The following is a 13,605-nucleotide window of genomic DNA, read 5'->3' as shown; positions in this document are numbered from 1 at the left end:
TCCTCCTCCTCCTCCTGCTCAAGCACTCCAGCGGGCGCGCTCTGCATGCCAGAGGAGAGCGCAAGGCAGGCAGGCAGGGCAAAAGAGCCTCTTCTCTCTCTTTCTCCTTCTCTCTCTCTCCCTCCCTTTTTCTCTTTCTGACTCTGTCTGTATCTGTCTGTCTCTCTCGTTCTCTCGCCGCGCCAATCCATGAAAATGCTTTGGAAACTGACGGATAATATCAAATATGAGGAATGTGAGGTAAGCGCTTTCCCGCAGCTGGGGCACACATCAGAGAGGATCTCCCGGTCCCCCGCCCCCCAATCCGTCCAGCCTTCCCCACCCCCGCTCCACCTAACAAACAAACAGAAAACCCAGCTGTTTGGGGGAGGCACCTTGCAGCAGCTAGCGATGCCGTTGGAAGACCAACTTCTGCACTAGGCGACCGAGCAGACTTCGCAGCTGGAGAGAGGGCGCCTGTGGTGGGTTTATACCTGGGTGCCAGGTGGAGGAGGCTACGCGTTGAGGAAGGAAGGGGGTGCTTAGGCAGGGTGGGGGTGGGGGGATCGACCTCCTCGGCCCAAGGAGACCAGAAGGAGATAGGAAGCGGGTGGAGTGGGAGGAGGAAGCCCAGGCACATCTTTCTGCACCAGTGCTGAAACAGTTATTGAGGAGAGGAGGGGGAGAAGATGGAATGGATGAGTAAAACGAATGAATGAGGACGAGCGAGACGACCCTTCTGAGTCAGCAGAAGGAGCCCCAAGATGTCCTATAGAGGTCTGCCCCCGACAGAGGTCTTTTTGAGCCACAAGTTCTGTTGAGGCGCACTGAGCGACTTTTTCCTCTGGTTTGGACCGTTGTCACTTCCGCGTCAGATCTTGCTGGCTGCTCTTCTCCTCGCTCTCCTCAGCCAGTTGGTGAGGGTTTTAACGACTTGCTGGGCTTTTAAGAGCACGCCTTTCAAACTCCAAAAGCCTCCTCGAAGGCTATTGGGAGATGCTCCTCGCACAGGTAGTGTGGAGGAGAGACAGAAGCAGATCAGGGGTGCCTTCTGCGCGCGGTGGCAGAGAAGATGCTTACTCGTTCCTTCGCTTTACAAGACTCTTGATATTTATTAGAGGTATATAAAATGTAACTAGAGATGATGTTGGAGGTCGATGAAGGAGACGGAGAGATGCATATATGTGATGTCTGATGTTGATTATTATTTTTAAAAAGCCAGGGAGATAGGTGCATAGACAGGCACAGATGGATAGGTTGAACCGCTAGGGTGACCTCAAGGATGCTTTTCAAATAAACGCATCTCAGAGTGGTTGTGTACAAGAGCAGTACTGTTGAAGTCTTTAAAATATTTGTTTTCCTGATGGGATTTGCTGCGTCAAAACTCTGTTTTGCAAGTCTTTCTTTTCTATCTCAATCCAACGGTTTGGTGAGCAACACATTATTTCTCTCTGCGCGCACATACAAATACACGCACACTTCCTTAATTCTGTGCACAGAATAGAATCTGACAAGCGCCAGCCTGGAAGATTAATTAAGAAAACAAATGTGGGTTGGTGCTGAGATTTATGGCTCCTTTGGAGAGGCGAGCCTGTCTACAAATGTCAGAAACTGAGAGTAGGCGGCATGCAGATCTCATTCTCACTTTCTCTAAAGAATGGAAAAGGATGTGTGCTTCTCTCCCTCTTTTTCACCCACCCTCCGGAAAAAAAAGCCGTTTTGGGGCGAAAGCCGTTCGCTTCTCAGTGTCGAAGCGAAGTGCACGTGCGGTTGTGGATTTGCTTGGAAATGGCTTGTGTTGCTTCACATGGAGCTGATAAACAAACCAATCCAGCGGTGAGGCTTCCAGAGCAGGCGAGGGTGGTGTGTTTGGAGAGCTGTGAGTGCTTAGGCGCGATTTTCTTCTGTTAAGAGAAGGTATCGCTACGGTTAGGGCGGTGGCACAGCGCTTGAAGCTGACTAGCAGCTCTTGAAATGGACTAGCAACGCAATCCTAGACGTGCATGGGAGTTAAATGGGGTTTGCTCCCAGGTCAGTCGGTGCAGAATTGCAGCTTATGGCTGCAGTGACACCCGCCCACTTACGCAGAAGTAAGTCCCATTGATTCTAGTGGGATTCACTTCAGGTAAACATACATAAGGTACTGAGTGCTCCAGAGTTCGGAGGAGATGGGCTTGATTTCAATTTTATTTCTAAAGCCTGTCTGTGTGCGGCAGCAGCTTCTGGAACGCGGTAGTGCTCTTGAGCTGGACTGAACTTGCTTCGGCGTTTGCTCAATGCGCTTGGCTTCGGATGGCGCCCCAAATCGCCCATGCAGCAATTTGGAGACATAAGCAATAGTAAGAGAGGGTGTTTCGGCGGTGAAGCTACAGATCTCCTGCTTTTCTCTATATGGAAATAGAAAGTCGGGAGGTAACAGGCTTACAAAAGCTGAAGGTGCATGCTTCTCTCCCTGCCCCCCCCCCCCTTATCCTTCTCCACTCGGCGAGGTACGCTCTCTGGGAGTTTTGCAGGGACATGCTCGGTCGGCGGCAGAGCGCCTGTTGTTATGATAAGTCGGCAGCAGCAGCAGCAGGAAAAGTGAAGCATGCCTGTCACCTCCCAGGATTCACTGGCTGCGAGTTGCCCAGCCAGTTGAGCGGGTTGGGCCGAGCCTGGGAGCCCCAGCTTGTCCGGGCCAGCCAAGCGCCAGTCGCCTCCCTTTTTCTTTCCCTCCCCTCCCCCCCGACAGTCTTCACCACCCCTTTTCCACGATCCTCAGCCCCAAAGGGGGAAAAAAGGGCTCCGCGGGGTTCCCGAGAGTAGCTCCGCCGCCCCGATTCCCGTCCCCTCCGCCGCCACAACCTCTGGGAGAACGGAGCTCCGCAAGGGCGGCGGAGATTCCACGCGCGGAGCAGGGAGGGCCCTTCCCCTCCAGCCCGGGGCTCCGGCGAGGCCCTGTTGCTGCCGCCGCCGCCGCCTCGGGCCCTCGAGCCATGGACGTGACGCAGCAGGACGCCGCCGGAGCCGAGCCGCCAGGCCCAGGAGAGCCGGGGCAGCTGAAAGGAGGCGGCGGCGCCGAGGCGGCCTCCTCCGAGAGCGGCTCCTCGCGGAGCAAGAGGGCGGCTGGAGACGCGCAGCTCTTGGCGCTGCCCTTCGACGGCGCGGCCTTCGCCCAGCCTCCGCCGCCCGAGGTGCGCCCTTCTTCGCTTCCCTGCTGCCCCAGGACCTTGCCTGGGCCTCCCTCGCTCCTTCGACGATTGCCCCACCGGGCCCAGGTCTCCTCTTTGCCTGCCTCCTTGCTGCGTTCCTCGTCGGGCCGTCTCTTCCCTCTCGCTTCTTCCTCGTTCACTGCCTTCCCCTCTCAGTCTCTTTCTCTCCTCCGTCCCCCGAGGTTCCCCTGCTGCCCCCTCCCCAAGTTCACCCCAAGCCCCGGAATCCACCCGGGACCTTTCCCCCGGCCTGCCGCTTCTTTCTTTCCCTTTCCCACGCGCGCTGCCCGCTCCCCTCCCTCTCTACTTACCCCTCTGCCCTTTTCTCTCCTATCCACTCGCCTTTCTTCTTTCTCTCTCTCTCCCCCCCCCGCCTGCCTGCTCCCACCCTCTTGCTTCTGCCTGGCTCTCTCTCTCTCACACACTTCTTCATGCCCTACAACCTTTTAAAATGTTGCCCCTTTCCTGTGATTCGTCAGACGCAGCGGCGGCGGCGGCATGGCTCTCTCTCTCTCTCCCTCTCCCTCCCCCCTCCCCTCGCTCTCTTTTTGTCTCTCCCTCTCTCTCTCTCCGTCCTCCCCCCCCTTTCTCTCGCTCCCCTCCCCCCTCTGATTAGATACACTGATTCTTCATTCAATGGACGTCATTTAGAACAGCCTCTGCCTTGAGTTGCTTCCTCGCTTCACGCTCGATTTCCAGCCATTCTTCCCTTATTAAGTATTCGTGTAATATTAACAGTCATGAATATCTGCTATTAGGACTCTCGAGGAAAGCGAGCCGCAGATCTCTCCCTCCCTCCTTCTCTCTTTCTCTCTCTCTCTCTCTTATTAGGAGCTCACGTGAAGCCGTCGGAGAGGGAGGGGAGAGAGAAAGAGAGGTGTGTGGGGGCAACGCACCACACACGCACACACGGATTAAGGAACACACACACACACACACACACACACACAACTTTGCACCGCAATAGCACCGCCGGATCCGGCTCTCCCTCGCCTTTTTTTCGCCGCTGCAGATCGCCGGGCGTTTGGGTCAAGTTCTGATGGATTTGAGTCGCGCCGCGTCCCCAGGGCTGCTCGCGGACCAGCCTGGGCGTTGGGCACTTGGTGTAGTCACAGTCTAGACCTGGGCTTCTTCTCCTCCTTTTGTGCGTGTGTGTGAGTGTGTGTGTGAGAGAGGAGAGGGATAGGGAGAGCGCGCTGCTCGCGTGCGGGAGAGGCAGAGAGCAAGAGACGCAGGCAGCGCGAGAGAGCCCGAGAGCCAGAGCGAAAAAGAGCCGACTTTTCTCTGCCTTTTTGTTTTTCTCCTGTGCCCTGACTTGGTCCCCCCGAATCCGCGCAGATGTTAGTTCACAGTTTCTCAGCGATGGTGAGTGGCTTTCTTAGCATTCTCTCTCGGGGGCTGGCGGGCTGGGTTGGTCTTGCTTGTGCCTTTTCTCAGTCTTGCTTCTATGTGTGCGTGTTTCACATCCTGCCAGGGTCTGTCCGTCCTCTGTGTCTTTCCTCCTTTTTTAATTTTTTATTTCGAGAATACAAAAAAAAAAAACACCCCAACTTCTTTATTATTGCGTTGGCTGCTGCAAGTTAACTACAGAAATCCTCGTTTCCGCTTCCATGCCCGTCTATTGTGTTGGTGTTTTTGTCCTGTTCTGTCCCTTCCCGCTTTCCCCGCTGGATTTCACATCTTTTCCGCTCCTCTCTTTTTCCCGGGGATCATCACGCTCCTTGAGAGATTGAAGTCGAAGGCATTTAACGACATCTTTCTTATAATTCCCAACTGCCGCCCTCGCCCGTCCCCCCCCTCCTTTCCATTTCTGTGGCTGTTAATTTCCTTTAGTCGTACCTGTGGGCTATAATTTCATAACCTTCCAAGTCCCAATTGCACGCCGGCAAAACCATTTACATTTTCGTTCCTCTTTCTCCACGCGCTTTATTTTTATTTTTGTTTTCTAGTTATTCCCCTTAATTTTTGGACATTTCATTCTTTTATGAAGAATATGTGTGCATATGCAATATATGTGTGTATAGTGTGTGTGTGATATTTTATATTATATCACAGTTCCAACTAACAAAGCAGCACATTTTTTATGAGTCATCAATCTTTTTTCTTTCTGCAAATGACTTATTCAAACCCACATTTTGATCATATTTATGGACGCGCTTTGAAGGAATAGCTGCTCTTTTGGGTGACGTTGCCCTGGGAATGCGACGAAGATACAGGTCCGCTTCTGCACCATTTACAGTCGTTCCCATTTAAAAGTTCCAGGCAGATGAGAGTCTTTTTCGTAAATGGTGTGGGAACGCGTTGGATGGGTGGGGGTGGGGAGAAAGATAGGCTGAATTTTCGAATGACAAAAAAACCAAATCCCCTCTAAGATTTCCCCGCCCTCGGATCTGCCGTCAGCGTACGGATTTGGTTGGTTTTTCTATTTATGATTTTCCTTTTGTTACAAGGAATTTCAACGCCTTTCCGTTTGGAAGATGCTTGGAACCAAATGTTTGCAAATCGCATCCTTTGTGTGTGCGCTTTGGGTGTATAATGGGGTGTGCGCGAGGCCTTCAAACCGTCCTGATTTTGATCTCCTCTCTCTTTCTCTCCCCCTCTTTTCCTCGTTCCCCAGGACCGTCACGATGGCACCAGCAATGGGACAGCCCGCCTACCCCAGTTGGGGAGCGTGGGCCAGTCGCCCTACACCAGCGCCCCACCGCTCTCTCACACCCCCAACGCTGACTTCCAGCCCCCCTACTTCCCGCCGCCGTACCAGCCCATCTACCCTCAGTCCCAAGACCCCTATTCCCACGTTAACGACCCCTATAGCTTGAACCCTCTTCACGCCCAGCCCCAACCCCAACACCCAGGCTGGCCGGGACAGAGACAGAACCAGGAAACGGGGCTTTTGCACACCCACCGAGGACTTCCGCACCAGCTCTCCGGCTTGGATCCGCGAAGGGATTACCGGCGGCATGAAGATCTATTGCACGGACCTCATGGCTTGAGCTCAGGACTAGGAGACATCCCCATTCATTCGATACCTCACTCTTTAGAAGACGTACCGGTAAGGAGAACTCCGCGCCTGTATCCTCGCGGCCGCTGACACCAGCAATGCCTCGTTCTCCGGCCTGCGATGCGCACATCCCGCGCGCCCTCGGGCTGGTGGATGGGACTTGCGCTGGGCGCACCCAGCCAAATGACCGCAGAGAAAGGCAGCGAGGCGAGGGTGTCTCTCCATCCGTTTTCAACCGGGCCGCTTAAATCGCGCCAGCGTCCCCCCTGCAAAAAATAGAATAATAGTAGTAATACCCAGCACACAGTAATAGTTGTTTGCATCTGTCCCCACCACTGCCTTAACGGGGAGTTGAGAGGGAAACACACCAGGAGAGACATAATCCAACCAAAATCATCCTTGACGGTTTTCCCCCCATGCCCAATGACAATGAGTGGGAGCTATAGGGAAGGCCTTGCAGTAATAATAGTAGTAGTAGTAGTAGTAATAATAATAATAGTAGTAGTAGTAGTAATAATAATAATAGTATTAGAATTAGAATTAATAATGTGATCCTCGGGCCTTGCCTTCGGTAGGATCCTAGATGTCTTGGGAAAGCAATCAGTCGACCTAAACATGCCTAAGGCTTCATGCTATTCTCGGTCAGGAGAAGAAAGGGAGCCTGCAAAATGAATTGCAAATCAACACCAAACCATTAAAAACAAAACAAAACCCCCCACGTTATTCCGGACTGAAGAATTGGCATAGTCTGAAGTGGTTAGCCAGGCGGATGGAAGAAAGAGAATGCATTATTTTTGGGTGTGTTTTTTAAAATTAATGTCGTTTATTCGTTGGGGGTGAGGAGGAACTAGTAGCTAACAACAGATAAGTAGTCATATTCTGACCAATATCTTTTAGTACCCTGAATATCTGCTGCCCTCTTTCTGGAGTTGGGCTCTCTTACTCGTTGGGGAAGATTTCTCACGAAGCCCGGCGTTCGGGTCTCGGCCCCTTTGCAAGCGAAGAGGGCCATTGTCCGCGGGGAAGCACCTTACGTGCTTGGCTCCAAAGGGCAACTCGCCGTCAGAGGTCCCCTTGCCTTCTGGCTCCCCGGCTGAAAAGAGTATTTGAGTAGGCCAGTAATATTATGCAAGGCTCATTATACCAGGCAAAAAGCATTTGCGGGGGGGGGGGGGAGCTGGGGCTGCTGGCTGGTAGAAGCAGCTCCTGGTATCTGGATGTGATTTTTGCTGTTGTTGCTTAAACGCCACCCCAAATTACAGGATCAAATATTATAACAATATGTCCACTGACAGTTTAATGATTTACAGTTTCATGTTGCAAGGATAATGTTCCGATGGGTTCACCTATTTGGGGGTCATTTTGGAAGCCTTTTATTCCTTCCCGGTTTAGTAAATCATACTTGGAGGTGGTGTTGAATAGGGGATTTCGTGACATCCCGCCCTCCCTACGAAACCGAGTCTGTTGTTTTGCAACAAACGCATGCATTCCCGTGTGTGGGAATTCAGGGAACGGTTGGGGATTAAAAGAACAGAACAATACGCAAAGCACGTTTGGGACAGGCCGCGGTTCTTAAAAATACTTCTCTGTATGGAAACGCCTTTTAAATGGCCGGGATCTACTTCCAAGAGAAAGGAGTACAGTTGAAACCAATGGGACTTCCCAACACATGTCAAGATGTAAACGATTTTGAAGCTAGCAGCTGGGGTTTCGGTTCTTGCAAGGAACATGAGCTAAAATATATTCCTCTTTCGGAATTTCGTTTTGTTCAAAGTCTATTGCAAAGCGCAAATTTCATTTGAATGATAAATACATCCCATTTTATTCCCTGCGCTGGCAAGAGATGACTTATCGCTGGCACGTTTTCAGAAAAATCAGTTGCCAGCTAGTTTAAATTCCCACTCCTCACGGCCGCCCTTAAACTGAGCCGGATCCACAACACAGTTAAGCAGGAGTACCTTGCTTTGAGTTGTGGTTCCATTAAGCAGACAAAAGTGGCATGAAACTGCTTTGGCAACTGAACACACACACACACACAGAGAGAGAGAGAGAGAGAGAGAGAGAGAGATCGCTTGTGGGGTTGGTTGTGAATCCCTTTATCAAGAAATGTGGGTCACAGAAAAAGGGTCATTTTCAGCGTCCCCGTTGCTGCCGCAGTTAACCTTTCCCTAGGAGTGACTCCTCGGTTCTGAAGACATGCTAAGTCGAGGGCGAGAATTATTTAAGCATAAATATCTCGGCGGGATTTTAAAACCTAACAGTCGGCGGCTTGCGTGGACTCCATATAGGTAGAGGAATCAGACAAATAAAAACGTTACGCCCCACTACATTTACTTTATGGGTTTGGGGCCTCCTGCTTGAAAGGATCATATTTCCCTATATAGTTAAAAAAAAAAGACCCCCAAAGAAAACTGCAGCGTTAGTCATTTCTGAACATTTCTCAATTTAATTATGCTCAAATCCAGAAGCACTTTAGGCAAGTTACAAATGAGAGCATTGAGTACAATAAAACCCGTAATAAAGCAACTTCGTACCATCCACCCGGAATCATTGAGATCAGGCACAATTAACAGGAGCATAAATCCAAGGCAGAATGGAAAATGTTAGGCTCGGTATTATTGCTGGACAGAGACAGAGAAGGAAGGGGGGGAAAGGGGGTTTGGGGGTATCTCTGCGCGCCTGTCTTTTGAACGGCGGCCGGTCGCCTGCAATTTTTGCAACGCGGCCGCGAAATGTTCTATTTCTCAGCAGCGCTAGTGCTAATTTGTAAACACAGACAGACACATTAGATTGACTGTCAGGTTGGGAATTAGAAAACATGATTTTCATTTTACTTTCTAATCACGTTTCGAAGTCGAGGGCGCGCCTGGCGGGCACGCGGGCACACACACGCGCGCAAATCCATCTGTAGGAGAATTAAAAAGGCACCAGCCGAATCTGCTAGTGGACAATAGAGCCGCGAGCGAGGCTTCATGTTTTGGGGTTATTCAGCTAATATAAAGCTGGCTTCCTTTCCCCTCCAGTTCGTTTCCCCCTAAAAAATGTCCTCACCTCTGTGCCTCCTTCCCAAACGGATTATTCTGCCTCTTCTCCCTGGTTTCCATTGTATTTTCCCCTCTGTTCTCTGTGCCCAGTGGTGGCACAAAATTACCATTCTGAAATCTCCAAATCACTTTTAATCACATTTTTTAAAAAAAAAAAATACTGCAAGACTAAGACACTAGTCCTGTGCACATTTCCTGGGGACACAATTGCAACTTACTTCCGAGTAAACATGCAAAAGATTCCGTTGCGTGGCTGCAAATAGACGCCCATATTTGTAGCCAGCGGGTGTTACTTGCGAGTAAATATGTTCAGCGTTCCCCTGCACAGGCTGCAATCGTGTGCATGCGTTTTTGGAAGTAAGTTGCATTGAAACCGATGCGGCTTTACTGTCGAGTAAACGTAGTGAAAAGATTGAGCTATTAATTGTAAGATTCCAACAGTCCAGCCAAATGCCCCATCCCGATTAGACCTGGGGGCTGTGGTTAAAATATTACCCCCCCTTTGTTAAATCCTTGCACGATAATGCATCGAAATTAAACATTTCCGCACTGCATATATATCTATATCTGTGTGTTTTGGATCCAAGTACCGTAAGGCAGAAATATCAGAAAAAGAAAGAAAGAAAGAAAGAAAGAAAGAAAGAAAGAAAGAAAGAGAAGCAGCTTCGTAACATGTTTCTTTTGGTATGTTTAAATATTCACATCCTTGTGTATCCCTTTTGTTGCAGCACGTAGAGGACCCGGGTATTAACATCCCAGATCAAACTGTAATTAAGAAAGGTAAGCCATTTCCTTTAACATTCCAGGCATGTCCTCACAAGCTCGGTGCTGTTGCGGAGAGAACTTGATAAAGCCATTGTTCCCCTCCCCTCCTCACCCCCTTCCATGTAATTCACAACAGGCTTTTGAAAGTGGACAACGACATGGACAGTCCTGGTTGCAAACCACCTTTCACGCGAGCCCAAACGCGCCGTGATTTTTGTATGTGTGCGATTATATTATCTCTCTTGAACGGATCTAGGTTTTAATTCTTCCTAATAATCCCACCCGCGGTTCGGAACTGACTTCGAATTTCTACAGTGAAATTATCTCTCGTGACCAGAACCCCACACCAACCCTTTCCAGACCCTAGTCTCTCTCTTTCTCCCCCCCCAACCCCCACGGCGGACTTCAGGTTTATGAGATTGTTCTGAATTGTTTATATCAGTAGGCTTTGTTGTAACAAGCGAGCTAAGGATATGGGAAGGGGAGTTTGGTGTCGTCTCCGCGGCGGTGGCTTCCGCTTGTAACTGGAATAGTCTCTCCTGGGTTGTTGTTGCTGCTACTGGTTCTTAATGGTGTGCTGTCGTTGGGTGTCTAGAAGACAGAGTGGTCTCATTCCCAGCCCCTTTCAAATGACTTTGCAAGGGGTTTCATGGGCTTGGGCTTTCCTTTCTTGGTTTCTTAGTGTTGGCAAGGGAGCGAAACGATGGGCTCCCCTTTTGGGTACTCCTCGGAAGACTGCTGTTGGAGAGAGTGAAGCTCTCTCCGGGTTGAGCGCTTGGCTATTATTCGCTGGGAAAGGGGCGCGTGTTTGCCTTCGCTCTAGCGGAGTGTCTGGGTATTTTAGGCACCGCCAGGGTCTGATGCTCTACAAAGCTTTGGAAACCTCAGCACTGCCACAGTGAAAGCTAAAGTTTCACCCACCCCACCCCCCTCAATCTGGGGAGCTTTTGTCACGTCAAATTAGATGTGCAAGGAATAAATCTTAAAGAGATGCTCTTTCCGAGTCGACATGATAATTGGCTCTTTTATTAGTAATCTCAAGAGTTCGTTTAACTCCTATTGTCTCTATTAGCCTCCCCAGAGCTATTAATGTCACAAGTGATCTATCCAAAACCTAGATATCCCCCCCCCTCGCTCCACCCTTTAACATTTGGATTAGGCCCACTAAAGTGAGGATGTGAAACGGGGGTGGGATTGGGAAAGAGGGGAAGAAGCAGATGATGACAAAAGAGTAAATATTTATAGTGTAACCGGCCTGGAACGTGAGCACAGCGCCCATCGCATGCAAAGGCGGCTGCCCTTATTTTTTCACTTATGCTTAGCCAAGTTGGGAAACGAAAAATAAGGCTTGCTGAGTTTTCTGCTGGTCCTGGATATTTTCTAACAAAGCCCTAGATCTTTCTGTCTCTTAAGGGGAAGATATGAAGGCGGCAGCAGGGAGGTGGTTTGTTTTTGTTTTCTTCCCATTTTGAGAACCAGCTCGTTAAGGATCTAGGAAGTTTCTGTTTTCCTATTTTGTTTTGGCTGCGTGCTTCTTTTTTTAAAAAACAAAGCGCTCCACTGTCGTGTTCTTTTGACGATAGAAACCGCCTCCCTTGTTTCACGCTTCCCAGTGTGAAAAGTTGCACGCAGAGAGGCTGCGACACTCGGCCCAGTTTATTTGAAACACTTGGAGACAGTGTGTGTTGGGGAAGCGGGGAGGCTACTCTAGAACAATGGCACGCTTAGATGTTCCAGAACCGGCTAAGGTGCATTGTTTGAACGTCTCCCTTTTATCTCTAAAAGGACGAATGTAACATCTCTCTGTGTGTGTGATATAGCGAGTATGGTAAGTGTTCATCAGGCTACCAGCTTGAGAACATTAATTTGGCTCCAAGTTCCAGCGAGATCCATAGGACTTAGATGCCCCTGGAACCGTTTAGCAGATGAGAGGCAATTCCCCGTAAGCTCCGCCCCCTCCTCTCCGCTTGACACAACCCCCGCTTCTGATTGGCCTTTCTCCCGAAGGGGGCGGGCGGAGAACAAACCAGCCCAGACGCTCACCTTGTCTGTGTCCCTGCCTCATGCCAGCTCCTTTAAAGAAGCTTAATTCAGTTCAAGGCATAGTCAATATACATCGGGATGCATCAAGCTTTTAAGCCAGAGATTGCAAGCCCCTTGAGCTTTCACCTCCCCACAATGTCTCCCCGCCCCCAGAAACAAAACAAAACAAAACGTGGCGTGCTCTGTAAATAACATCTTGGGTTGAGTCAGGTGGTGCGGCTGCTGGTTTGCCTGTTTATTTGGTGGCATTTCAGAACAGGCGGCGGAGTCTGGGCTTTCAGGCCTTCGTGTCGTCGTCGTCCCCCATTCCCTCTCTCTCTCTCTCTCTCTCCTCGCATAGGAGCCAATAAAGTATCTGAGATGGGCATGGCCATTTAAATGGTGTGCATGTGTCGTGTCCTGTGATCGATTATGTGTGTGTGTGTAGGGGGGGGGCTAACCTGCCCCCGCTCCCCCGAGTATTTCATTCGAGTTGGCACCCCTGCCTCCTCCTGTGCAACGTGCGGGAAGGAAGGGAGAAAACTGCTTCTCTCAGCCTTCAAAGTAAAAAAAGCGAGGGGGTAGGAGGAAGTGGTGCTTGGAGCTGGGGGGGGGGGGAGAAAGAAGCAGCCGCCAGTCAGTCACCCCCGGGGGGTTTCCAGCGTCCCTTGGCGCGGAGGACAGTGCCCGAGGGGGCTCCGCCATAGTGGTCGACTGAGCGCCCCCTCCTCTTCACCCCTGTCGTCTTCCATCTGCCGCCACCTTTCCTGGCTTGTTGTCGTCGTCTTCTTCCCCGCCCCCCCCACCACGAAGTTTATCCCGAGGCAGCCCCTCCCCCTCCCAGGCGCCCCTCCCCCCTCAGGCTGCTGGCAGCTGCTAATCCCCTCAGCATTTGTGCACTAACGCGGCTCTCCCTCCCCTCGCCCTCCCCTCTTCCTCTCCTACCCAACCCGCCCCCCCCCTTCCCGGACTCTGCAGGCCCCGTGTCCCTGTCCAAGTCTAACGCCAACGCCGTCTCCTCCATCCCCATCAACAAGGACACGCTCTTCGGCGGCGTGGTGAACCCCAACGAAGTCTTCTGCTCGGTGCCCGGGCGCCTGTCCCTCCTCAGCTCCACCTCCAAGTACAAGGTCACGGTGGCGGAAGTGCAGAGGCGCCTGTCCCCGCCGGAGTGCCTCAACGCGTCTCTGCTGGGCGGAGTGCTTCGGAGGTGAGGCAGCCCCAGCCGCAGGAAACGGGGCGGGATCTCTTTTTGGAGGGAAGGGAGCCCATTGGACGGGACCGTGCGCGCGACTTGAGGTGGTAGCGCCCCGTCCAATCACTTGCTCGCTAAAGGGCGCCACTCGTCCACTCGTGCTTAATTCCCAAGCCCCGGGGCACCATTGTTCAGTGTGCATCCCCCTAGGCTAGAAACCTAGGCAGATCCTCCACGGTGCCTTGGGTTAGTCAGAAGGGAAGGGGAAACTGCTCTTGCTTGTGTTGTCAGTGATGCTCCACACTCTTCAGGGTCACATTCAAGAAGAGACCAGAGCAGGTGCTGCCAACCTGGTCGTTTTAAGCCAAGTTCCATAATTATTTCAATAAAATAATCAGAATAAATATT

General features: G+C 51.2%; 1 protein-coding gene across 4 annotated transcripts in view; it reads left to right on the top strand.

Annotated features, from left to right (window-relative positions):
- Positions 1 to 13,605, top strand: part of TFAP2A (transcription factor AP-2 alpha) — a 29,302-nt gene that overhangs the window by 5,383 nt on the left and 10,314 nt on the right. Inside the window, exons 1-5 of one of the 4 annotated variants that reach the window (XM_082234501.1) lie at positions 74 to 240; positions 4,509 to 4,535; positions 5,788 to 6,222; positions 9,944 to 9,995; positions 12,981 to 13,212. In XM_082234501.1, coding sequence (XP_082090627.1) covers positions 190 to 240; positions 4,509 to 4,535; positions 5,788 to 6,222; positions 9,944 to 9,995; positions 12,981 to 13,212 — 797 coding nt within the window. In that variant the 5' untranslated portion in view covers positions 74 to 189. Of the gene's footprint in view, positions 1 to 73; positions 241 to 2,939; positions 3,153 to 4,508; positions 4,536 to 5,787; positions 6,223 to 9,943; positions 9,996 to 12,980; positions 13,213 to 13,605 lie in introns of those variants that run through there. The other 3 variants (XM_082234502.1, XM_082234500.1, XM_082234503.1) reach the window with 3 other exon arrangements.

Source organism: Podarcis vaucheri (assembly GCF_965113315.1).
Source record: "Podarcis vaucheri genome assembly, chromosome: 8".
NCBI classification, from domain to species: domain Eukaryota; kingdom Metazoa; phylum Chordata; class Lepidosauria; order Squamata; family Lacertidae; genus Podarcis; species Podarcis vaucheri.
The sequence above is the reverse complement of the archived record's forward strand: the minus strand, read 5'-3'. Positions and strand labels throughout refer to the sequence as shown.